General features: G+C 38.0%; 1 protein-coding gene across 1 annotated transcript in view; it reads left to right on the top strand.

Annotated features, from left to right (window-relative positions):
* The first annotated feature begins 24,232 nt into the window (after nucleotides 1-24,232).
* LOC145981680 (eclosion hormone-like) overlaps nucleotides 24,233-26,076 on the top strand; it is a 38,317-nt gene continuing 36,473 nt past the window's right edge. Inside the window, exon 1 of the mRNA XM_083115065.1 lies at nucleotides 24,233-24,335. Coding sequence (XP_082971191.1) covers nucleotides 24,333-24,335 — 3 coding nt within the window. The 5' untranslated portion in view covers nucleotides 24,233-24,332. The remainder of the gene's footprint in view (nucleotides 24,336-26,076) is intronic.

Consider the following 26,076-nt stretch of genomic DNA (forward strand, 5'->3'; position numbering starts at 1 on the left):
GTGATTTGACAAATGTACAAGAATCCCGCCTGCCTGGTATTGTAGATACTCTTGTTAGTGTCCAGCACCAAATTACAAAGCTTGAAAACCTCAACACTGAATCTGAACTATCTCATTTTCATCACTTGATAGATGATATCCAAACAAAACTTGAAATTTTACAACAATCCACACCCTCTCAGGCAGATATAGCCCTGCTCCAAAATGCTATGCAAAATGTGGCTGATGCTTCTGAATTAAACAATGTGAAATTGGCACTTGAATTTTTGCAAAATACAGTATCAAATCTTCCCACATCACAGGAACTTAAAAATATTAAGAGGGCAGTGAATAGGATATTGAAATCAGAAGATATCAAGAATATCCAGGCAGAGATCAAACATCTCACTCAGACAGTGGCCACTCTTCCAACTAATCAACATATTAATGAACTGCATGCCCTGTTTGAGGATATCAGAAGACAGGTCCATGATCTTACTGCTCAAAATTCAAAATTGGCAGTTGTTGAAAATTTGCAACAAATTGTAGCTAATATCAAGCAACAGCTAGGGACCATGGAATCCAATCAAGCAAATGCTCTGTCTGTTTTTGCCACCCAGCTTCAAGAGATTGTGCAACAATACAAGAAACTTATTGTGGACATAAAAATCAAGCCAGGCCATGATGATGTTGTTAGGACCATCAATGAGCACCTTGAATCTGTAACAAGCAGATTGCTCACAGCAGAAAAGGAAATAACAGGCATAATCGAGAATCCAAAACATACAGTAATTCTTGAATTGTACAGTATCCCCAACAAAGAATATGATTCACCATTTACACCAGGTGGCAAAATATATATGCTGTCCCCTGCACAATTTTATTACCAGTTTTTTGTTGGGGGCACACTGAGACCAATCAAGATCAAATATTGGCTTCAACCACAGGCACACCACTACCCTACCTTATCAATAACAAATGCTGACAACAAAGTGAAAATCACCAGTGTAGAGTTAGAGGATTTTACAGATCCCAATACATTAGAAACAGCATATGTTGAAGATGATGGATCTCTGGAATTTAATATACAAATAGGAGACAAATTATATTTAGAAAATCCTGCAGTCTCAGCTGCTGAACACCCCATAGTTGCAATATTCTTGTTTACATATTATGTCTAGACAAATTATTGTTGATGAATTACACAGACAGGCCAGACATAATTTTAAGAGACTGCCAGTAGTCACAAAGGGCATAGATGATTTATGGCAGAGCGACTTGATTGAAATAGCAAGTGGGCAGTTGAAAAACTTAGACAAAATCAACAAGGGCTACAAGTATCTACTCACTGTCATAGACACATTTTCAAAATTTGCCTGGGCTGTGCCACTCAAATCCAAGACTGGAAAATGTGTTACAGAAGCCATCAGGACAATCATCAATCAGAGTGGAAGATCCCCGCACTATTTGCAAACAGATAATGGCAAAGGATTTTATAATTCTGTGTTTCAACAATTTATTAAAAGCCAGGCAATAAAACATTACTCGAGTTACAGTGACCTCAAGGCCTCAATTGTAGAGAGATTCAACAGAACCCTAAAAAATCTTATGTATAAACAATTTACACTTCAAGGTAATTATAAATGGATTAATATTCTTCCAGAACTTCTACATAAATATAACAACTCGGTCCATTCCACAATCAACATGAAACCCTCTGAAGTAACTTCATCTGATGAGCAAAAATTGATCAGCACTGTTTATTATCCTAGATACCAGCCAACAACAAGAAAGGCCAAATACAAGGTAGGGGATCAAGTAAGAATCAGCAAATATAAGCACTTATTCAAAAGAGGCTTTACAAGAAACTGGAGCTCTGAATTATTTACAGTGGTTCAAGTTAAACCCGGGACCCTTAACACATATATAATAAAAGATCACCGAGGAGAAATTCTCAAAGGCAGATTCTATGAAGAAGAGCTCAGCAAAACTAAACAGCCTGACACATATCTCATAGAAAAAATCATTCGCAGAAAAGGCAACAAGTTATTTGTCAAATGGCTGGGTCATCCGGAAAACAGCTGGATCGATGCAAACAAAGTGATAATATGAGCACCTGGGATGTTATAAAAAGGCTGCCAGAACCTGAACAACAGAATAAGAGAAATGGCAACTTGCTGCCTGATAATATTAGGTGTCTTATTGTTGGGCCATCTGCTTGTGGTAAAACTACACTAATGGTTGATAATTTTTTATTGGCACCCAACTGGTTAGACTGGAAAAACAGGCACTTGTATGTCTTCTCTAAGAGCTTGGAACAATTAAAATATCAGCAGCTGATGAAGCTATATGATGGATTGGATATTGCCACTTTTGAACCAGATGTTAAGCCACTTCATGACTGTCTTGATAACTCTGTTGTTGTATTTGATGACATTATACTGGATAATCAAAACAAGGTTAGAAATTTCTTTACACAGGGCCGGCACAAAAACATTGATTGTTTCTACCTGGCACAGACTTTTTCTAAAATACCGAAGCAACTGATCCGAGACAACAGCAATTTTATATGTGTGTTTCATCAAGATCATACCAACCTCAAACACATACATGATGAATATGTAGGTGGGGACTTGAGCTACAATGATTTTTCCAAGTTTTGCAGTAGGTGCTGGAACCAGGACAGTTATGGGTTTGTCACAATTGATATGACAAGAACACCCAATAGTGGCAAATACAGAAATAAAATCAACAATTTTCTAGACATTGAAACATATATAAATAAACATGAAAAGGCCAATAATTGATGATCTTAAGTTAAGAGATTATCTTGTAAAAAGATTTAAGGGATGGAAATCAGAGAACCGGGGAATTTATGAAAAACACAAACAAGCAGAACAGCCTGTAATTGATGCTATTAGTGAATTAGGTAAAAATATCAAAACTGTTACAGAGCAAAATCAAAATTTGATCACAGAGCTTGTGCCTGTAGCTGCAAGGAACATATTAGATTATCCATTCACCCCACTTTCCAGTATTCATACACCTAGTCCTATTGCTCCTAGAAGAATTGAAGCTACTCAGGATCCTATTGAATTGGGTCTTCTTGCTCAAAAATATTTAACCACACCTAAAGACAATAAAGATGAGGTGTTTGGCTTATATGCTGACACAGAGCTTGATGGTAGCATCATACATAGAATTGGCAATTTCAGAGTAACATTTATGGGAGATGATATAATTGTATATTCAGAATCTCGTCTCGGAGAAAAAGGTGCTTTTGTTAAGTACCCCGGCACACCTGGGTTGTGGGAACTGATCACTAGGAAAAGGCCTGGCAGCTATACAGATCAAGATTATGATTATTACAAAGAAATATTAATAAAATCAGATGCTCTATACCAGAACAATGATCCCACACAAAAAAGAGTCAAGTCGAGCAGTGGGGCAAAATACAATAATTTAATCAAGCCCATATGGTCACAGATCAAGACTGGCAGTGGAATCAAACAATACAACACCCTGCCTAAAGAATTTGTGTGGGTTGATGATGTCAGGAAACTTGTAGATAGGTTGCTGGTGATAGCTGGGGAGGAAAATGCTGGCAACAACAATTTTTACAATGAAAAGGTTGGAATTATGGACATGATAAGCACCAAATTATCTAATTTTATAGTGAATGACCCTAAGGGGATTGGATATCTCATAAAAATTATTAATACTCTACCCCCCAAATTTTGGAATATTTCTGAGGGTCGGGGCCTGGTGAATGACATTATAAACAAGCTGCCATTTGAACTACACATTCCAGGCTATCAGTATTGTGGTCCAGGCACAAAATTGGATCATAGATTAAACAGAGGGGATCCTGGTGTAAATCCCCTAGATGCTGCTTGTAGAGACCATGACATAGCATACAACACACATTCTGATCTTGACAAGAGACATGTTGCAGACAAGAAATTAGAAGAAGCTGCATTTGGTAGATTTGTAAGCAAAGATGCTTCTTTGAGTGAAAAAATAGCAGCATTGGGAACCACCATAGCTATGAGCACCAAACAAAAACTGGGGTGGGGGCTGTAAATATGTATATAATAAACCTACAATGAAGGCCAAGGGTGTTATGTATCAAATACCTTATGCAGGTCTTAAATCTCTTAAAACTATTGACAGTCTCTTGACCAAAAAGCAGCGCAAGAAAAAAAATTCTTGTCTTGCCAAGGGACATGGTATGAAATTGTTGCTTAGTACCCCCCAATTAAAAAAATTACAACAATCAAGAAAAAAATCACATGTGGGGGGATTTATATTTACCATCCCTGCCATCTTAGCAGCTCTCGGGGCTGTGGGGAGCTTGGCTGGGGGATCAGCTGCCATAGCAAAAACAGTAATAGATGCCAAGAAGAATAGGGCAGAATTAGATGAATTGAAGCGCCATAACCTGGCCATGGAGAAACAAGGCAAAGGTGTTAAGAGAGCCATGAATAAGTTTAGAAAAAACAAGAGCCGCTTACAAACCAAGATATTGAAGCTTTAATCAAGCCACTGGGCATCAAACATTTTAGGGGTGTGTACATGTCTGATTCTTTACCGGAACAACCACTCAACAAAGAGTGTGGCATTGTTAATTTGGATGAGTACAAAAATCAGGGCACTCACTGGATCTGTTATCTTAAATATTTAAAAAATGAGGCATTTGTGTTTGATTCATTTGGAGGTGTTCCACCTGAAAATTTAATAAAATATCTAAAATCAGCTAATCTTTATTACAATAATGCCCGTGTTCAAAACTTCAAAGATGTTAATTGCGGACATTTGTGTTTATCTGTTCTTAGATATATGTCTCAAATAAATAAACCATCAATTGAAAATTTTCAAAAGGCCTTGTGGTATTTAAAACATCATGGGGGTATTCCATCTCACCAGCCAAAATTCAATATTGAAACTCAAATTACATGATGATATAGTGTATCCCAAAACAATAGCTCTCAGAGCATTTTACGGCATGTACTTGATCCCTAATATTACACACCACAACAACAAAATTGCAGTTGGTGATCAAAAAATTGTCATCACTCCAGGGCAGTATAATCTATCCACTCTAAATGCTCAATTACCCAGAGGTGTTGTGTTAAGTCAAAATTCTGTCACTCACAGAGTAGAGATTGTATCTGCTACAGAAACAGTGAATCTGGGTACTATAGGAGAGCTGTTAGGCTTTGAGAACAACACAAAACTCGAACCAGCCATCAAACACACTGCTATTAATATACCCAAATTCTTAGCCATAGAGACTCTGAATATTCACTGTAATGTGGCTGAGGGTATGATCACCAAATCAAATGGCATAGGCACTCACAAACAAACTGGCATCATTGCAACATTCAAACCTAATTCCGAATTCATGGAGCCCATCATCTACAATCCATCCCCAACATTATATTTTCCTGTGTGCCATAATAGAATAGATTACATTGAATTGATGGTCACTAATGAAAAAGAAGAATTAGTTGATTTTGCTGGAGCCACAACAACTGCTATCATAGAGATTAACATTTAAATAAAAATACATACAATGGAAAATATTGAGAGTTATGAGCTACAATCATTCCCCCCAAACAGGAGGACATTTGCAAATTTAAATCAACCCAACACAGAGATTGAGGTTGATCTTGATGTAGGGGATGGCTTTATACACCCCCACAGAGCAGACCTATACATCAAATTTGATGTTGTAAAGCTCGATGGAACAGATTATCCGGCAAATTCAAATATAAGATTGGTAGATAATTTTGTGCCGCATCTGTTCTCTGAAATTGAGATCAGAAAGCATGGCGTTGTTATAAACAGAATAGATTATCCCGGCATTACCTCCACAGCTTTGGCCACATTAAAATTATCCAAAACCGAGGCTTCTTACTACAAAATCGGTGGATTTGAGGCTGGTGATAAGATATTATCTAAAAATCACACAGTGCTGTTCCCTATGCGCCTGTTGCCAGGATTCTTCTCAGATTACAAAGATATTATGTGGAAGGGTGGGTTAAGAATTACATTTAGAAGAGCTGCCAATGATAATAATGCTTTGATGAGGTACAGCACATTAAACTCTACAGGAGAAGCTCTGCCTAATACCCTACCTGATGCAGGCAAATGCATTATTCAGACTATGGAGTTAAGAATCCCGGTTGTTGAATATGAGGCCAGTTATGCTCTTAAACACAAAGCAGATATAGTAAAAAATCCACAGATTCTTCTGCAATTTTATACATATCAATGCGTACAGAAGCCCGCATCTGGTACTTATTATGAGTTTGATGCTACAAATTCATTCTCCAGTATTCAATACGACATGCCGGATTTTGTGGTGGTACTGTTTCAGACTGGGAGACACAATAATCAGGAAAAAAATTCAAGTAGATTTGATAACTGCAACATCAAGAACATATATCTTAAAAATGGCAGAAATGAGGTTTTTCCTAGAGAAAATTACAATTTAGACATGTCCAAGGATGATTTCCTCAAATTATATGAAGCATTTTCGGCATTCAAACGGGTCACTATTGGCAATACTGACATGTATTACACACCAGATGAATTCAAAACACGGAGACCCATGTTTGTCATCAACACCTCAAAAAGAAAACAAGTTGTGGTAAATGACAGGACACACATTAAAATTATCTGTGAATTCCATGAGGCATTACCTGATGACACCATATGTAGTGTTATTCTCATAGGTGAAAAATCATATGTTTATGATGTAAGAAATGAGAGAGTCACGGAGCAATTCTAGAAGAATTATATTATCTTAATACTAGATATGCAAATTGAGCCTGGTGCCCAATTGAACTTAAACCAGAAATAAATATGTGTATGTATGTATGTGTGTGTGTGTATGGGTGTGTGTCTGAATATGTGTATGTATATCTTGGCCTAGTTTTAAGTATGGCCATCATTTTTGACAGGATTATGGACAACAATCTCTCAGAAGTGCTTTTTGTAAGTATATGCAAATCAATCTGAGCATTTTTACAAAATCTTGGATTAGACAGGGTTCCACACTTGAGCAAAAAGCTCATATGAACATGTTGAGCAAGTTTTAAGTATAGCAAATCTGCATGAGGGGAGCTCTTCCTTTCCTGAGTTTATAATACAGGGGAGCTCTTCCTTTCTCAGAGGAGCTCTTCCTTTCTCAGGGGAGCTCTTCCTTTCTGAAAAATTCCCGAGGGCATTTTTACAAAATCCTTGGGTTAGGCAGGGTGCTACACTTGAGCAAAAAGCTCATATGAACATGTTGAGCAAGTTTTAAGTATAGCAAATCTGCATGAGGGGAGCTCTTCCTTTCTTGGGTTTATAGTAGCATCAATACCACTACTGCCTTGGCAAATTACTCACACATAATTTCATTTCAGTCACAGTAATTGAGGTTTATTATTACATAGGAAACTTCAAAGTGAAGGAGTATTTTTTTTTATTTCAGGGTGCAACGCTATTATGGGGAAAATATACCCTCTGTCCCGGAAAAATCACCTTTCTTCCGTCTACTTTGTTGCAAGAAGTAACATGTCCAAACGATATGTCAAATAGTTCTGGGTTCACCTAGGTTCGCAGACTTCACACGCCAGAAGCGCACCCACTGTATCTTGAACATTAGAGCAGTTGGTGCGCATCCACAGGGTGTAGACAAGACCAAAATAGCGCAACTAAAACTCACTAATAAAACTCTTTCTGGTTTTTGACATTTCTGATTGAATCCTGTTCAGCACCTGGTTCAGTTTCTATGCTATCTTAAATTCTGCCCCGTATCTTTTCATAGCGTATCATATTTTCTCTTATTTTAGCTTCAACGTTGATCTATCACCACATTTGTATTCAATTGGCACATCTATTATCATCTCATTTAACTATTTTCTTATTGCGTCAACCTGTAACAACTTGATATTCTTGAATTGGAATTTTCGAATGTTGTATCAGTGGTGGTTGAATATATTCACTAATTGAATACATTAAAATAGAGTGGCATTCCCAGGATGAAAGCTTTAGTAAAAATAATAATAATGTCGGATAGTGAATATAGCACAGACTAACAAAAAAAGAAATCATATCTCCTCCTCAGGGGTGCCCATCCCCCCCAAGGCCAATCGCGCAATCCCCCCCCGAAAAGCCAATAACGCATCACCCCCAAGTTCATGTCATAATCCTCAAAAAGTATTTAATTAGGACGGCGTTTCCGGAAATATATATATATTCTTTTTAGTTTTAATGAACACTTTACTTGATACTCCCTGTCCTGAGTTATTCGTTTTCTTCACCTAGCATGTCACTATTACATCAAATACTGTCTATAATCTAAGACTTGACACTGATATTCGAGAGTTGGATATTGTCCCTCCAAATGTTTAATTCTCAATCCCTCCAGAATCCACATGTCAATATGTAAGAGTTGGATATTTCCTTCCACCCCCATCTCCCGATAATACGTATTACCCTTTACAATTCCCTTGGAAGTCTACAAATTGCTATTTATAGAGCAGCAATGGTAACTTGTGTCCAATGGTATATTGTTCACCCAAACTGGGTAGACGCAATGGGCATCCACAAACTTGTCAATCAATAAGACCAGACCATTTTAAACACAAGTTTACACAAATCTTTCTTTATAATCTTCAATATTTCACATAATAAGTATATGAACCTAAATAAAGATGAAGAATACAGAAAGAGAAGAATCAGGTATTCTCCAAAGGGCAATAAGAAATACTATTCTGCTAAGAATAATTAATTCATGTGAACTTTTCAAGGGAATAAAGATGAAGAAGTAGGTAATGACGTTGGTATAGATCGTAACGCCAACAACAATCTTTAAGCTTGTGAACAAAGAGAAAAGCCAATTCTGAAATAAGCTTCTTAGTCTCAAGCAATCTGAACAAATCAATTCGTGTACAGTTGTTTCACTCCACAAGTCTTTTGTATAACTTCCAGTAAGGGAAGCATCTTATCAGGTCTTTGTAGTCTTCAGAAATGGTTCAAGGCTAACTTTTTCAAACTCGCTGAACAAAGAAAGAAGGTTACTTGAACTTTACGAAGCTTTACAAGAAGGAAAAATTGAGAAGCATATATTAAGTTTGACGTAAGCAGGTCCATGTAAAGATGAACTCTTATTGCTATGTATGCTCGTTTCATTTCTTATATACTTTTCAAGAAATGCAAGTACACTCGACTTGATGGAATAAATGTGAAATCACTTTAGGATAGTTTGTTCTCATCTCGTGTAGCATTAAAAACAATTGCCTCGTTTTCGATATAAACTCTTCTTGAAATGTCACCACTCACACAACTTAAAGAATTAACTTTTGATACAAAATTAAGGTATTTCTTACACAACAATACGTAGGAGTGTTTATATAGGTCGAAAAGTGAAATCAATGTACAGTGGATCCATGGGTATGTTCTGTTGCCGTCGATGATTAATTATTCGTGTACTTTTATTAAATGCAAAATATCTTTCACAATTCGCGAAGGAGAAGAAAAACTTCTGTACGCTGATTACATATCTAAATTACCTGAATATTAGCATAAATGGAAACGCAGCAAATCACTCTTTGGTAGAAACTTTTATCACAAAACTTCACAACTATTACAAGAATATTCCATGACTGTTATCTCTGTTACTATAATAACGACAATGTTGCCAAACACATTAACGCTGTACAATTTAACATAAATAGAAAACAAACGTTATTAAACAGCAACTTGAACATTAACATTTGAAGTTAAAAACAGATGATAATTATAATTGTACATTTACAAATGAACATAAGAAGTAAACAAATTTGTGCTGTAGAGAACAGTCACAAGTATTACCGTGCAAATTGTCCATGACTATTTTCATTAATTTTTCTCTTACATCCTATGTGTTTTTAAGCGATGGAATTTTATGTATGCTGGTGCAGAAGTTGTCAACAGCTTGGATTGAGTTTTCCTTTAATTCGTGACGCTCTTACTGGGTCAAATAAAGTGTACGACAATTTGCACGGTAATACTCATGGATCCCACTGTACAATCGGTGTCTAATTTAGCAGTAATCAAACTGTCCATCACTATTTTCGTTGTCTACATCCTATGTTCTTTAAAAGGCATAGAATTGTATGAACCTCACGTATGGTGATGGACAATTTGTCTGGCAATTTCATTGCAGCTAGGTGCACAAAATATGCAGGTAAGTTGAACACTGGGTAGAGTGGCGAATGGCTGAAGTCGATCGTCATTTGTTGAGCAAGTTGAATATGAGTCATTCCATCCCAAATCAACACAGATATGTGCAATTTCCAACCTGACCATCTCCGATTTTCATGAAATTTGGGGAGTTGAAACGATGCATAGAACTTAGTAACTATGAAAATTTTTAGTTTCGTTTGTCTTGTAATTGTTAAATTATTCAAGGTCAAAGTTCGCATAAATTGCCCTTTTTGAGCCCGCTTAGCTATACTAAATGTGCTGTAACTCCGCCACTATTTTACCTAGGAAGCTCAAATAAAGCTTATTGTACAGGGAATTGATCAAGCTTTCCGGTGATATATAACAAGATTAACTTTGGATAAAAATATAATTTTGTCACGTGACCTTGATCTTTGACCTTGAATATCTCAAAACATGTCATCACCAAAAATCGTGAAAAAAATATATTTGGTTCCTCATGCCATACTATAAAACATATCAAAAAATCATTCTGGGACTGCAATGGGATCAGAAGATACAAAATAATATGTGTAATTATGTGACTGATAAAATACTCATTACATGAACTATGACGAGTCAAAAGTCCCTTAACACCCTCTACAAAATGTAAAGGAGTTATCCTGGTCATGAAAGAAATAGGTTAGGCACAGGGAGATCCTTAGCTGTGTGTGTCAACCGCAAGTCCGGTACATTGTTGACCGCCATATTGAATTCAACGCAAAAATTTCAAAGGAATGGGTGTGAAGTGATATACAAATCAGGCTAGAACTTCACGAGAAATGAAACAGCGAAGGTTTTTCCAAAGTATCTTTAACCAGCAAAAAGTTATTACTGCATGCTTGTAACCCTTTTCTCCTTTTCTAGGTGTTAAAAAAGAGTATTAAGAATGCTCCTAACGTGTTAGGAACTCGTTGAGATAATGCTGACATCTTGGGAGAGAAAAAAGTATACGCACCATTGCATATGATTTTAATCAGCAACATTCACCAAATACTTGAATAGTGGAAAATATTGGGAAAAGTATCTCAAACAATTACGTGACACTTCCTTTGGAATGAAAAAATCTTCAGTGACGAGGCTGATTTTTATGTTCACGGTAAAGTTAATAAAAATTATATGTAATACCTGTGATTTGATAATCTACAGTAAACAGATCCCAGCCGAATGGTTGTTGCTGGTAAGCTAATGATGTGATATAGTGTATGGAGAACGGGAATGGTTGGTCCATATTCAAGAACAGAACCTTAAATGGTGAGGGCTTCTTTGATGTGTTAAGTGAACAGGTTTTTCATCCTTGCTTACGGGATATGGCACTTCTTCAGAGTTTTGAAACAGGACAGTGTGTGACCACACTATGTGAACATTTTGGCAATTTCTTCATGGTAAATTTCTAGGTAGATTGATGGGCAGACGGGGATCTATTAAAAGGCCTGCACATTCCCCAGATCTAACATCTTAGGAGGACTTTTACCTTCAGAAACATTTGAAGAGAATGATGCATGCACTAAAAGTCCCTGATATTGACCATCTGAGAGAAGGCATAGTTGCTGCTTGCGATGATGTTGCACCTTCTACATTGCCAAATGTTCTATATGTGAGCGTGAGAGACGTCAACGAGTGTGCTCACAGGAATATTGACAACACTATAATGTGCATATATCGTAAGTGAAAGATATGCGTATCACGTTTTGCTGCCTAAAAATAAGTTGGAAAAACCTTCGCAGCTTCATTTCTCGTGTAATGAAAAAGCCTGATTTGATATATCACATCACCCCCTTTCCTTTGGAAGTTTTGCGTTGAATTCAATATGGCGATCAACAATACGCCGGACCTGCGCTTGACACACACAGCTAGGGACCGTGTGCCTATTTCTTTCATGACCAGGACAACTCCTTTACATTTTATAGGGGGTGTTAAAGGACTTTTGACTCGTCATAGTTCATGTAATGAGTATTTTATCAGTCACATAGTTAAACATATTATTTTGTATCTTCTGATCCCATTGCAGTCCCAGAATGATTTTTTGATATGTTTTATAGTATGGCATGAGGAACCAAATATATTTTTTTCACGATTTTTGGTGATGACATGTTTTGAGATATTCAAGGTCAAAGGTCAAGGTCACGTGACAAAATTATATTTTTATCCAAAGTTAATCTTGTTATATATCACTGGAAAGCTTGTTCAATTCCCTGTACAATAAGCATTATTTGAGCTTCCTAGGTAAAATAGTGGCGGAGTTACAGCACATTTAGTATAGCTAAGCGGGCTCAAAAAGGGCAATTTATGCGAACTTTGACCTTGAATAATTTAACAATTACAAGATAAACGAAACTAAAAATTTTCATAGTTACTGAGTTCCATGCATCGTTTCAACTCCCCAAATTTCATTAAAATCGGAGATGATCAGGTTGGGGGCTGTGTTGATTTGGGATGGAATGACTCATATGATATCTTACTTTACTTTCTCGGGTATCCCTTATCAACCTTGCGTTCTGACGTCACAGGGGAATGCTTTCGTTGTTGGACTAATGTTTTAGTTGTTGGCAGTGCCGGATCTACAAGCCGCAAAACCCCGCAGTGAGGGGGGGGGGAGGAGAAGACAAGTAAGCCTTTATGGGGCCCTCAGCCATTGACATAGTGGAGGGTTTGTGCGTATATAGCTATATATATATATATATATACTGTATATATAATCTGGTTTTCAGATTATTTCCAATTGTGAATCAGGTGTTCTTCGAAATTTTCAACATTCTCTTCAACTGAAAGTAATCGTACTACAAACGACAAACATTCCAATGATAAGACATTCGTCACGGTGAAGAATGGATAATAGCCTACTAACAGAAAAGGTATAAAAATGAAAAGTAAGATTGCATGACATTAAAGCTGTTTGAGTGACAAGAACTGGGACGTGTAATCTATTATCTCTCTCTCTTCTATCGTTTCCTTTTAAAAACTATAATATTGTAATCAAAATATACTCCTTACATCTGTATTCTATGTACCGTAAGATAAGTTATACTTAACTATTAACAACTTCTACTGTCTCTGCTTTGTAGAGTGGGTTGCATAAGTATTACTAGGCATCGCATTGTTCATTCACTGTTTCACGAGACGTGAGGATTGAAATAAAATGTCAGTGCAACATTTGAAACTTCTACACCAGCACCTACGCAAGTTCAGGAGAAAACTAATGAAAATATGTTATGGACAATATCGCGAGTAATATTTATGCATTCCGCCCTACATGTGTCTTGTTTCACATATCTTTATTCACTCATTGTACTAACCGTCTTATGAGAGGAATCCTGTACTATCCTTCCCATGGCTTTGAGACATTTTTGTACTTTTGCTAATAATCTCGGCCATCATTAGGGTTACTATTGAAACTAAACTTGGCAGTGCCTGCCTCGATCAGTTGAAATTGCCTCGTTGTCGGTTTCGTCACGATACCTGGAAGTGCGTAATTAGTAATTACGTATACTTATAAATTACAATACGTAGATTTATAATCCCAGACATTGGCGGATTTAGCGAGGCGGGGGACGGGCACAGTGGCATGATGATTAAGTTTTATGAAAAGTATTGATTGCATTATAGTACAATGAACAGAAATTGTTCTAAGAATCCATATTCAGATAGTAAAAGGATAATACGAAATCTAGTGCCAATACATTAATCGGGAGTGGAATCACTAGACACAAATTGGAATCAATATACACTTAAATTGAAATCACTAGACACTTAAATAGGAATCAATAGACACTTAAATAGGAATCATTAGACACTTAAATTGAAATCACTAGACACTTAAATTGGAATCAATAGACACTTAAATAGGAATCATTAGACACTTAAATTGAAATCAATAGACACTTAGATAGGAATTATTAGACACTTAAATTGGAATCAATAGACACTTAAATTGAAATCACTAGACACTTAAATTGGAATCAATAGACACTTAAATAGGAATCATTAGACACTTAAATTGAAATCAATAGACACTTAAATTGGAATCACTAGACACTTAAATTGGAATCAATAGACACTTAAATTGAAATCACTAGACACTTAAATTGGAATCAATAGACACTTAAATTTGAATCAATAGACACTTAAATTGATGATTGATTGATTGATTTGCTTTATTTTACTTCGCCTTTTGTGCAACTTTGGCAAATTTGCGAAGATGGAGATGAGTGGTGATATGATGAAATTGATGAATGGACACTTACAAACATCCATGCCCAGGCCAGGATTCGAACCCATAACCCCTGGCGTCGTAGCGTGATGTGCTAACCACTCCGCCACGGGGGGCGGCTGCAATTAAATTGGAATCAACACACACTTAAATTGGAATAAATAGACAAATTGGAATCACTAAGCACTTAAATTGGAATCATAGACACTTAAATTCGAATCAATACACACTTAAATTGGAATCAATACACACTTAAATTGGAATCACTAGACACTTAAATTGGAATCACTAGACACTTAAATAACGGGAAATCAAACCGCGGCTTGTTCGTTACAAGCCAATAACGATAACTGATGGACACAAAGCGACCATTTTAGGTCAAATATGTCCCATGTTGTGGTAGTTTCGCCTGACGATATGAATTTTCAAGCTTGTTTCTTTCTGTTAATGCAAATATACATAGAAGTACTACTGTTTAAAAAGAAAAAATATTAATGCTATCACCTCATAATCAACGCGTCCTGGGCTCTTTTCCACAAGTGGAGGTACATTGTATAGTGGCTCGCTCGGATTCCACTTTGAAGGTTCAGTCAAGATCCTTGCCATTCAACGCCTGCACATTCTCGGATCATGTTGTTTATGAGCACCCTGTACCAGAACTCTAAAGGTTATTGACACACATCTACGGGGGTAAATGGACGCTACGTAAAAGATACTTGCCAAAATGATATCCACGATACAATACTCCGCCGTACGTGTTGTTTTGGCGATCTGGTGGAATCAACCGGTTTGTTCACCTCGCCACAAAAATGGAGTTTCTCATGTTTCAGCAACGAGCGGATGACGTAGATTCGTGGTCACACGGAGGACAGTACGTTAGAGGTGGCGGTTGTCGGGAGTATTCCCAAAGCAGTGGCGTGTACTGAGTCCAAGACCTGGGCTATGTCACGTGGTCCTAGGCTATGAATAGAAATAAATTTACCAACTCCTAAGAAATAAGGTTGCCAACTCATAAATAATCAGGTTGCCAACTCATAAGAAATCAGGTTGCCAACTCATAAGACATCAGGTTGCCAACTCATAAGACATCAGGTTGCCAACTCATAAGACATCAGGTTGCCAACTCATAGGAAATCAGGTTGCCAACTCATAAGAAATCAGGTTGACAACTCATAGGAAATCAGGTTGCCAACTCATATGAAATCAGGTTGCCAGCTCATAAGAAATCAGATTGCCAACTCCAGAATCAGCATCATCATCTCACTGATATAACTAATATTAGTTACAATTTCTGAACGATTTTTTTCCTGTAATTTATTCTCTAGACTTCAGGTTTCGCAGATAGCCTAGCTAGCACAGAATATACGCTCCTGTTCCACAGAAAAACATTATCGTACGCCTATGGGCGTCCTCAGCTAGGGGGTGAAAGAAAGGGGGGTCATTTTCCTCCTCCCCGTTTGGATTGATTGATATATTGTACTTCGCTTTACTGCCACACAATCGTGAAGATTATGTGTAATTGATGAAGGGACACTCACAAAAAACACCTATACCAAGGCCAGGATTCGAACCCAGGAGCCCTGTGCTAACCACTCCTGCACGAAGGTTGGCTCTCCCCCTATGGAATAAGGAAAAATTGTCAATTTATTTTTTTTCCTTTTATTTATAACTTTTATGTTTTATTTTTATTTTCTTGTGCCTTGGTTCTGGCTTCCAGTTTCTTTTCTTTTTTCAGTTTTAGTTTATCTTTCTTTATCCTCACTCCCCCTCCTCTTGATCGATTCTTCTATTCTCCCACCCATTTTCTGTCACATTCTCTTCTTTACACATACACACGATTCAAAGACTTTAAAATCGGGGAACCTGATAGAATTGTGCTGCCACCTGGAATGCTTGATGTGAACTAGTTCACACACTTTTCACACACTGTTCATGAATATTTTACCACAGTTTGAGGAACTTTCCAAAATTAACTTAGAATTATACCAGAGCATTATTTCATATTTCTCTTGGATTTTGAACCATTTCTTTCCTTGGAACACAAGGAAAGATCCCCAGGACGTTTTGGTTCCGGAGTGTAGAGTAAGGATGGCCAAAAATATCCGGATAATTTACTACCTGGATTTCGGAGGGAAAACAGATGTCGAAGGTAATGAGGATTCATAATATTTTTTCCACATTCTTTTTCAGGTCCAATTTGTGAATGACGCTCTTAATGTGTTTTATTTTAACTCTGGTCTCCTCATTTCATGATCAATGTAGCCAGGGATATTAGGTTTTGGTTTTTCCGCTGTGTACATTTAAATTCAAGCCCGGGACAAGCCATACCTTTCTGTTTATCATTGATTGTGGTGTTTTACAATTTAAATACCTTATTCTTTCCACACTAATAGTCACGGCGTCAGTTCTCAGACATCAAGTAAATGTTATTGCTCTGACGACTTATTTCTCATGTTGTACGAGGATTGTACGTTTTTTGAAGATAAATTATTGACTGTAACTAGTGTTGCCCACGGGACGAGACGGGACAGGCTTTTAAAAATTCGAGACGAGACGAGATTGATCATGTGTCCCGAGACAAACGAATATTTTCGAGACGAGACAGCATTTCACAGCATTTCCACGAGACGAGACAGGCCAAAGTCTCGTCTCGTGGTCAACACTAACTGTAACGTAAATCATTGTTGTGCTGCAATTAATTTCGTAGTTACTGTCGGTAGATATATAAAAAGAACGGCACATAACCAAATGGAAGTAATCATTGCCTCAAACTCTCTATCATCCGACAAGAATCTGTGTGGCCGGCCCCCGTAGCGGAGCGGTTAGCACATCGCGCTACGACGTCCGCAGGTTCGAATCCTGGCCTGCGCATGAATGTTTGTGAGTGTCCATTCATCAATTTCATCATATCATCAGTCATCCCCATCTTTGAAAATTAGCCAAAAGTGGCACAAGAAGCGAAGTAAAATAAAGCAAATCAAAATAAATATAAAATGAAAAGTAAAAAAGTAAAGTGCTCCCCTGTGCTTTGCACCACGCCATGAATGCATATAGGGGGTGTGGAGTTAGGGCCCCACACTTTCACCCCAGAGTTTCCTCCATGCACCGGAGCCACTTGAACAGGTGGAAAAGTCCCGGCTCTCCCCTGCCGCGGATCGAACCCGGGTCTCTCACATGATAGTCAGACGCCTTAACGACCGAGCTATGTGTAATCGCCAAACAGAGGACGGCATAGCCACAAACTGTTCAAAATATTGCTCATAAGCACAGGACCGCATTCAAAACTATCTCGATTGAAATTGATCACAAGGATTGCTTGTGCAGACAAGAAGAAATCCGAAATACTGATCGCTTCCGAAATCCGGATTCTGGATTTTAAAAAAGTATCCCTTTTTCCTGTCTCTCTAGGTCTGTCCGTCTCTCGCCAGGGTGAAGGACGCCTTGAATATGGGCGGCAAAATGTTCCATCGTAATGCGATGCTACCGATTACCAAATTAAAAGAGTCTGCTAAATACACGTAATTTTTTTTAGAAATTCCGCTACTGGTATTGGCTTTGAATTTAAGTTTTTCTCAAGTCCACTTTATGCACAGAAAGGCTAATCGGGACTGGACCTACAGTTGAAAGTGGGATGCGAACCAGTATGTGCCTCCACCGGGTATCGAACCTGGGACCGCTTGATTACAATGCGACGACGCTACCACTGCGCCATCGGGGAGGCCCTGAAAAACTGTACATATACATTCCTCACAAAAAGTTTGGAATATTGTTGCTAAAGTGGTTCCTAAATATGGGATGGCTGAAAGTAAATTAGTTATTACTGGTGCCCCCCAAAATGAGTGGCCGCGGTGGCTCAGTCGGTAACGCGTCTGACTACCATGCTCAAGGTCCCGGGTTCGATCCCCGGCCGGTTCAAATCCGGGAACTTTTCTAACGGTGAAAGCGGTCCCGGCGCCCACCCAGCGTCGAATAACATGGGTACCTGGGGGAAACTCTGGGGGGTAAAGGCGGTTAGGGGCGTGATGCTGATCACATCACCCCCACTCACGACCGGATCAAGAAAGTGTGGGGCGTTACCCCCACACCCCCTATACGCCTTCATGGCGTGGTGCTATGCACAGGGGAACACTTTACCTTTTTTTTTTTTTACCCCCCAAAATGATATTTGACCTCATGGTAGTAGTTAGCGTGTCTTCCCGTTTCGCCCAGTACCGAAAAAATTGTTTTATTGACCCAAGTGATAAGACGCCCCAGAACGGAAGTACCGTTTTGCCCAGAAGGAATTTTTAAACGATGGTTTGAATGTGAAGGGAAATGTGAAAGTAAAATGCCAACTAATCAGGTGTGGTTTCCAAAGGGGAGCCTTGTCGCATTGTTTAATGCATTAATAACAGAAATACAGATACATGTACATAAGAATACACAGTACAAACACAATATCAACAATAGTATTAGCTAGTGAGGTTAGGCTAGGTTAAGTTAGGCTCTACAAGATTGGGAATTTTTACTTTCACATTTCCCTCTGGGCGAAACTGTACTTCCGTTCTGGCGCGTGTTATCACTTGGGTCAATAAAACAAGTTCTTCGGTACTGGGCGAAACGGGCATGAATCGTAGTTAGACAATGGGTGATAGACAATGGGCCTTGGAATGCAACAACACATGGTATCTGCTGGACATTCTCGTCTTTTCGCCGATATATACTACCGTGCCTATCACATATTGCCAAACAACAATATTCTAAACTTGGTAACACTTTCATGTAGGTGTGACGGATTTCTTACTTTTGACAGGAGGAAGTACTTACGCAAATCATTTTCTGTAGCGTTGTGGAAGTTCGTGAATGTAGTTTTGATCCATTTTAATGCGAATTCATGTTGTTTTCTGCGAAAATCTCTGTCCGACACGCTGTTTCTATTGCCGCCATTTGCTTTCTGCACGAGAGCACAATGCTCCGTGTGTTAGATGATGTAAACCCCGTAGTTAGTGTTTCAAACCTCACCGTGTTTTCACTATAACATGACGTGTCGAGTATTTTTAATTTTTTTTAAAAAAATTAAACTATGCTTGCCTAACCTAACCTACCATTACGGAAAATGGTTTGTGGGGCTAATGTGAATTGTTTTTGGGGCTAACGTGAATGGTTTGTGGGGCTAACGTGAATGGTTTGTGAGGCTAACGTCAATGGTTTGCGAGGTATTAGCATAATTTCAAATCCGGGCACGAAAGTAGGTATTTTTCGGTGAACAAGGTTGAAACACTGCATAAATCGACAAAACACTCGCACAACGCGTGATGAACCAGTACGCTATCGCCATACTGTGTGTTACAGAATCGAAATAACGAAGAACAGTAAGTACTCGTAAATGTAAGAAATATACATTATTTTCGTTAGAAATTCATTATTTCACCTAAAGAAATGTTCCGCAATGCAGAATAGTATGTTAGCAATGTAAAAAATTACGAAATAAATTATTTATAGGAGTCACACCCATACGAAAGTAGTACCCTAAACTTGTTGTGCCTAATATAATAATATTCCTAACTTTTTGAGAGGAATGTATACTTAAAATATTTCATTTAAGATGCGGAGTTTTCATTCGCCATTTCACAGACTTGAAATACATCTTCAAACACAAATCAGAAATGTTACGGGATATATTAATCTTCGAAAAATTGTTAATTGTATAAGAATTTCAAACTCAAATTTACCTAATCAGCATCAAGATATCTTATCTTGCAATACTCTTCCATCTGTCAGATTGTTCTGCAAAGGACACTAACAAAGCAACCGGATTGAGGGAATTCTGTTTTTTTTTACGTTTACGTAATACGTTTTAGTGTACGTTCACTATTACGTTCCACACTCGATAAAAATAAAAGACAAACTGTGAAAAACTTGCCTTAGAACGCCATAAATTCAATGCGGTTTGGATTAATAAAAGTTTCAATATTTCACGTCTACGGAGAAAATTTCATGCAGAATTCACATGTAATTCCCGGGGTGTCGGGAAAAATGCGCCCGGGAAAATTGCGCTCTCGTAATAAAAGTGGGAAAAATGCGCCCTCTCAAGAGTAACCACAATGAAAAGTGGGAAAAATGCGCCCAGCACACACAACCTTCACCAATATGATAATATATTGATTAAAACAACCTTTACGCAGCTTCCCCTCACACTTAACACAGGCTTGGGACTGTCAGGAAAGATAATTTTGTTTTTAAAGTACAGTAAAAATATTCATTTTTCTGGCGTGTTTAGAAGCTGGAGATGATGTCCGTTGTCATAATTTTTTTTAATTTTACTTTTGTAATTTTGATTTAATATGTTGTAATTTTTATTTTATTTCATTAAAGTTTTTATTTACATTTGTATTTCCATTTCTTGTGACCTCCGTTGACGATCTTTTACTCCATTTTTTGGGTGTACGCCAGACTTCTCAGGCACTTGGTAAGGTCCTTGGGTGTGCTTGTTTTGTAAGTATGTAAAATTTTGCTAATCTGTTCATCCAGTTTTATGTACGTTCATTTCCTCTTCGTTCCTTCCAAACCGATGCTAGCCCTGTCATATTTGTATCCGCTGTATTCCACAGTGCCACACATCAACTGGTAGATTTGGATTTTGCAGGCATTGTTGCACAAAGTAGTCAAGAAACGCTGTCAGTTTCTCCTGCTGACTGGTCATGTGTGCTGGGCGCATTTTTCCCACTTTCTAATGTGGTTACTCTTGGGAGGGCGCATTTTTCCCACTTTTATTGCGAGAGCGCATTTTTCCCGGGCGCATTTTTCCCTGATTCAGCCAATAATTTACGTATAATTCCAAGAATTCAAGGAATTCCAGCCTGTAACAATAACTTAAACTGTTGCAAAAAAATGTACGCATGTATAGCGCATTTACATCTTACTGCAATCGTGGGTAAGAAGTAATGCTAAACTTACCACAGATTACTACTGTCCCATACTACAAATACAGTAACGTTGGCCAAAGTGAACAGTGTTTTGTCTGATACGGTCAGAAAAAGAAGAAGAAGTAATACTAAACTTCAAATACCAATGTAGTAGGTAACTTCGACAAGAATAAAGGACTGCACCGTATTCCAAAAGTTTTGAGAAATGTCTTTCTTCTTTTAAGAATTTCTTTAAGCTGTATCTTAACTAATACGCCAATTCAAATTGCCACATTACAATGAAAACAGGGGAAATGTATATTATTTAAAACATATGAATTTAAAGCTAAAAATCATTTGACACAAGAACACGATTTCCCTTCGTGTCAATTGTAAGCATGTTATTTTGTGAAGAATTCAGCTAGTGACATCTATCGGCAAGTATAAAGTGGAGCCCGGCGAGTTTGCCTGTGTCAAAGATTATTGTTCATTACGCTGTCCAGGGGTGCCCATTCCCCCCCCCCCCCCCAAGGTCTATGACCAGGACCGGGTTTTTTAAAAAATCGTGAAAAATATATAAAATATCGTGTTTATAGTTAAAAATATGGCAGTAATTTCGTGGTAATTTTTAATGTCATGGACGTATACATAATGTTACTAAATCAATAAGTGATTTTATACAATCCACAATATGTGCAACATTTATGGGAAAATAAGCTTAAAAATAATAAATTTCACCTTCTGAAATTCAGCTTTACTCAGTTATATTTATATTTTAGAAAAAGTAGAGTGTACAAAACAATCTGCCTCTCATTTATTTTCATTCATGAAACATTAACATACAACAAGTGACAACATTTTGCTCCTTCATACTTCTTCTCATATCTGACACTACAAGATTATACTGTGAAGAAAACCGTTCACTATCTGCGTTTGAAAGAGGTAACCACAATGACTTCCATTACCCTTGCAGCTAGAAAAGAATGTATTTCTAAATAAATGGAATGTTCCAAAGGATCAGGAAAACCCAGTCACTTGTGCCTTTCCAAATGATTTCTCATTCCTTTGCAGCCAACATCTTCAAATCGAATATATTTCTTAAAAATAAATTTGTAAAAAATGCCATTTTTTTGTTTTTATCGTAAAAATGAAAATGTTCGCAGAAACGGTCAATTTTCGCGAAAATTCGCGACAACATTACAGTCACATTTGTGATAAATCGTGCATACACTACTTGCTGCATCTCTCCGTTACATTTCGCGTTTATCGCTAATAACAAAAAACCGGCCCTGCCCATGACGCACTCCTCCAAAAAAGGTAGAACATTTGCCCCACCCCCATCCATTTATGCCGAATTAATTACTCAAATTATTTTTGTCAGACAAAATTTGCGGAAAAATATAATACCAGAAGTGCAACCACGAATGTTTGTCTGGGGCAAGTACCAGAACAAACGTACCAATACTAATAATATTAATAATTACTACTACTACTACTATGAAAGACGTTATTATCCTCATAAATTACTCAAAAAGAGGGTAGAAGTCTGTGCTAAAGCATTTGCTTGGGAAAAACAATTTGAAATACCTTTTCAACACCGTCAATTTCACAGTAGCTAATAATGGAAAACAAGCACACAAACTGTATTTTTGAATGGCAGAAAATGAATGATAAATGCATTCCGAAGATACATGCGTAACTTTCATGTAACAGTCCTTCGAATGACGGTTGATAAGGACCCTTAAATTCTAAGGGATTCTATTTGGTTCTACAACAGGGTCGGAACTTTATTTTTTCTCGCACAATTTAAATTCGGTCCAAGTTCTGTATTGTTTGATTAAAAACCTATTCTTGAACCGTATTTAAATTGATCCCGAAAAAAAGGTTCCTGGACCGAATTGAAATACTTTACAGATAAAAAGGTTCGTTACGGTCCAGAACCCATTTACGCTTGCTGATTCTCTTGATTCTCTCTCCTGGACCGGAATTGAATTTATATAAAATTACTGGACCTTTAAAAACCCTTCATAGAATTCCCTTCTATTTGTCCTTTTGGTTGCTAGTGTCAGGAGTATCCTAAGTAGCATTTATGATTCAAGAAAATTCCGTTCAATTTATCCAGTATTGAATTTTAATCCCAGTTCCTTTGTAGAAAAATCCCGAAACAAAAAGAGGGAAGTATTCTCATGCCCCTTTTAATTCAAATACAGGCGTTACCCAATTCCCCGTCTAGAGTAATCTCAATGCACAAATAGGGCCTTCCCGATGCCGCAGTGGTAGCGTCGTCGCCTTGTAATCAAGGGGTCCCGGGTTCGAATCCCGGTGGAGGCACATAGTGGTTCGGATCCCACTTTAAACTGTAGGTCCAGTCCCGATTAGCCTTACTGTGCATAAAGTAGACTTAAAAAACAACAAATCAATGCATAATAACTAAAGTCTATCCAGTTACGATTGATTGATTGATTTGTTATTTTAAGTCCACTTTATGCACAGTAAGGCTAATCCGGACTGGACCTACAGTTTAAGATGGGATCCCAACCACTTGTGCCTCCACCGTGTATCGAACCCGGGACATCTTGATTACAAGGCGACGACGCTACCACTGCGCCATCGGGGAGGCCTATCCAGTTACGAGAGACAGCTGATTTTGATACCCAAGTTTATAAAACAATCTATCACAAAGGTGACAATTTATTGATTACTATTCCGCATCTTTTTCCATCCCTAGAAAATAAATGCCCACCGAATTACAATCAATGTGAGAGAAGCGCGAATTGAAGGGTTTATGCGGTAGCCAGCTGCTTCATGTGCGCAAGTTCAGCCCCCACTACGCGCGCGAAACTAAAAGAAAAAAAATGAAGATCAACACGCGTCGTGGTTGCGGGGGCAGTCCGAACGCTAGAAAATGCGTATAAAAGGGCTTTTCTGAGTTCCTAGACTCCTAGTAAGGCGCCAGGAGTAACAACATACACGTCATCACCCAGAATCCATTTCGTTCTCTTCAACAAGCATCACACGTCATGGTAAGTAGACAATTATTTTATTTTCCAAATCTTATTGTGAGTCAGCTTTCTGCAACTTTGACCCAAGGTTGTTAAAGGTACATAAATTCTATTAGGTACCTTTGCAGGACCGGAACATTTTTCTCCCAGATTTAAATTCGGTCCAAGTTGCGTATTGTTTCATTGAAAAAAGGTCCTGAACCGTATTTAAATTGATCCGGTAAAAGGTTCCCGGACCGAATTGAAACACTTTACAGATAAATAGGTTCGTTACGGTCCATAATTCATTTATGGTTGCTGATTTTCTCTCCTGGACCGGAATTGAATTTATTTAAAATTTCTTGACCTTTAACAACACTGCCTTTGCACGAAGATGAGGATGAGAGATGATATGATGAAATTGCTGAAGGGACGCTCGTAAAGAACACAAATGACCAGGTCGGGATTCGAACCCGAGGCCTCGGGCGCTGTAGCAGTCTGAGATTACCACTCTCTGCAACTTTAGGCTAATCGCGACGATGCATATGAACGATAAGATGAAAACGTCGCTTGTTTGTCAGGAGGATCTGTTTAATCAGAAACGATTCATTGGTTCTTTTTTTGCCACTTTTGACTAATTTGCGAAGATCGGGATGAGTGATGACATTAAATTGATAATTGACAGTCACAAACATCCATGCCTAGGCCGGGATTCGAACCCGGGACCCCTGGCGTCGTAGCGCGATGTGCCACGGGGGCCGGCTTCTCAGAACCGACTAGGACTAGAGATATGACATTTTATTTAGCGGTTACTAGAGTGGACAGGGAACAGATTATGTAATACCGAAGTGTTTGTCAAGATATCCCGGGTGCGATACCTAGTGGAGGTACACTCATCGGCGATAAAAATGGTACACCTAGATCCTGAAAAACTAGCTTCCGTGCAAGACGTTATGCGTGTTGCCTAACTCCACGGCGATGTTAGAATCTGCCATTGAGAATTTGCTATCTGAACCCACTTATCACCGAGGAGATAGACAACACACATAGTGCCTTGCAGGGAAGAGAGTATCTCTGGATCTAGGTGCAGTCGCGGTTAGTTTATATGTGCATAAAGTGGACTTAAAAAAGAACAAACAAGCAGAAGTATTTCTCTGTCCGTCAGCTAGTATAGTACAAGAATTATAGCATTTTATAAAAAAAATTCTGCAATTATTTTCAAGTAAGAGAACATTGTCAAAGTGTTTTTTTTTAAGTCCATCTTAGGCTCAGTAATTGGGACTGGACCTACAGTTTACCACAGTCGTGCCAGTTTCAACCATAGGATATTAATAGCCATAAGAATATATTTATCTCAATACAAATTGAGAATGAGCAACATGAGACTGCATATTGGTATACGCGTGATACCTCCCAGGCCAAGGGAAAACATTAAGATTTGCAGTAAATAGAAACAAAAACACAGAACTTACGTTTTAATATATGAATTCAGAATCTATGTATCTTGATTATTCAATTTAAAAAGAACCAAAGATGTACATCATAACGAAACTCACAAAAAAAAATCACAGTAACAGCACAATCTTTCTCTCATGCACTCCCATTAATCTCGTAACTTCCAGCTACAAGATTTATATATACCAGGCGGGATGGTGTACTTCAACAGTCTGTTCATACGTCCGAGAAGGACATGTCAAGTTTAACGTTGTTACGAGGAATAACGTCTCACGGAGTTATCTCTTTATGTAGTTTATTTACACACAGCTCCCCTACTCCGTATATA

Source organism: Lepisma saccharinum, chromosome 30 (assembly GCF_977018435.1).
Source record: "Lepisma saccharinum chromosome 30, izLepSacc3.1, whole genome shotgun sequence".
Taxonomy (NCBI): domain Eukaryota; kingdom Metazoa; phylum Arthropoda; class Insecta; order Zygentoma; family Lepismatidae; genus Lepisma; species Lepisma saccharinum.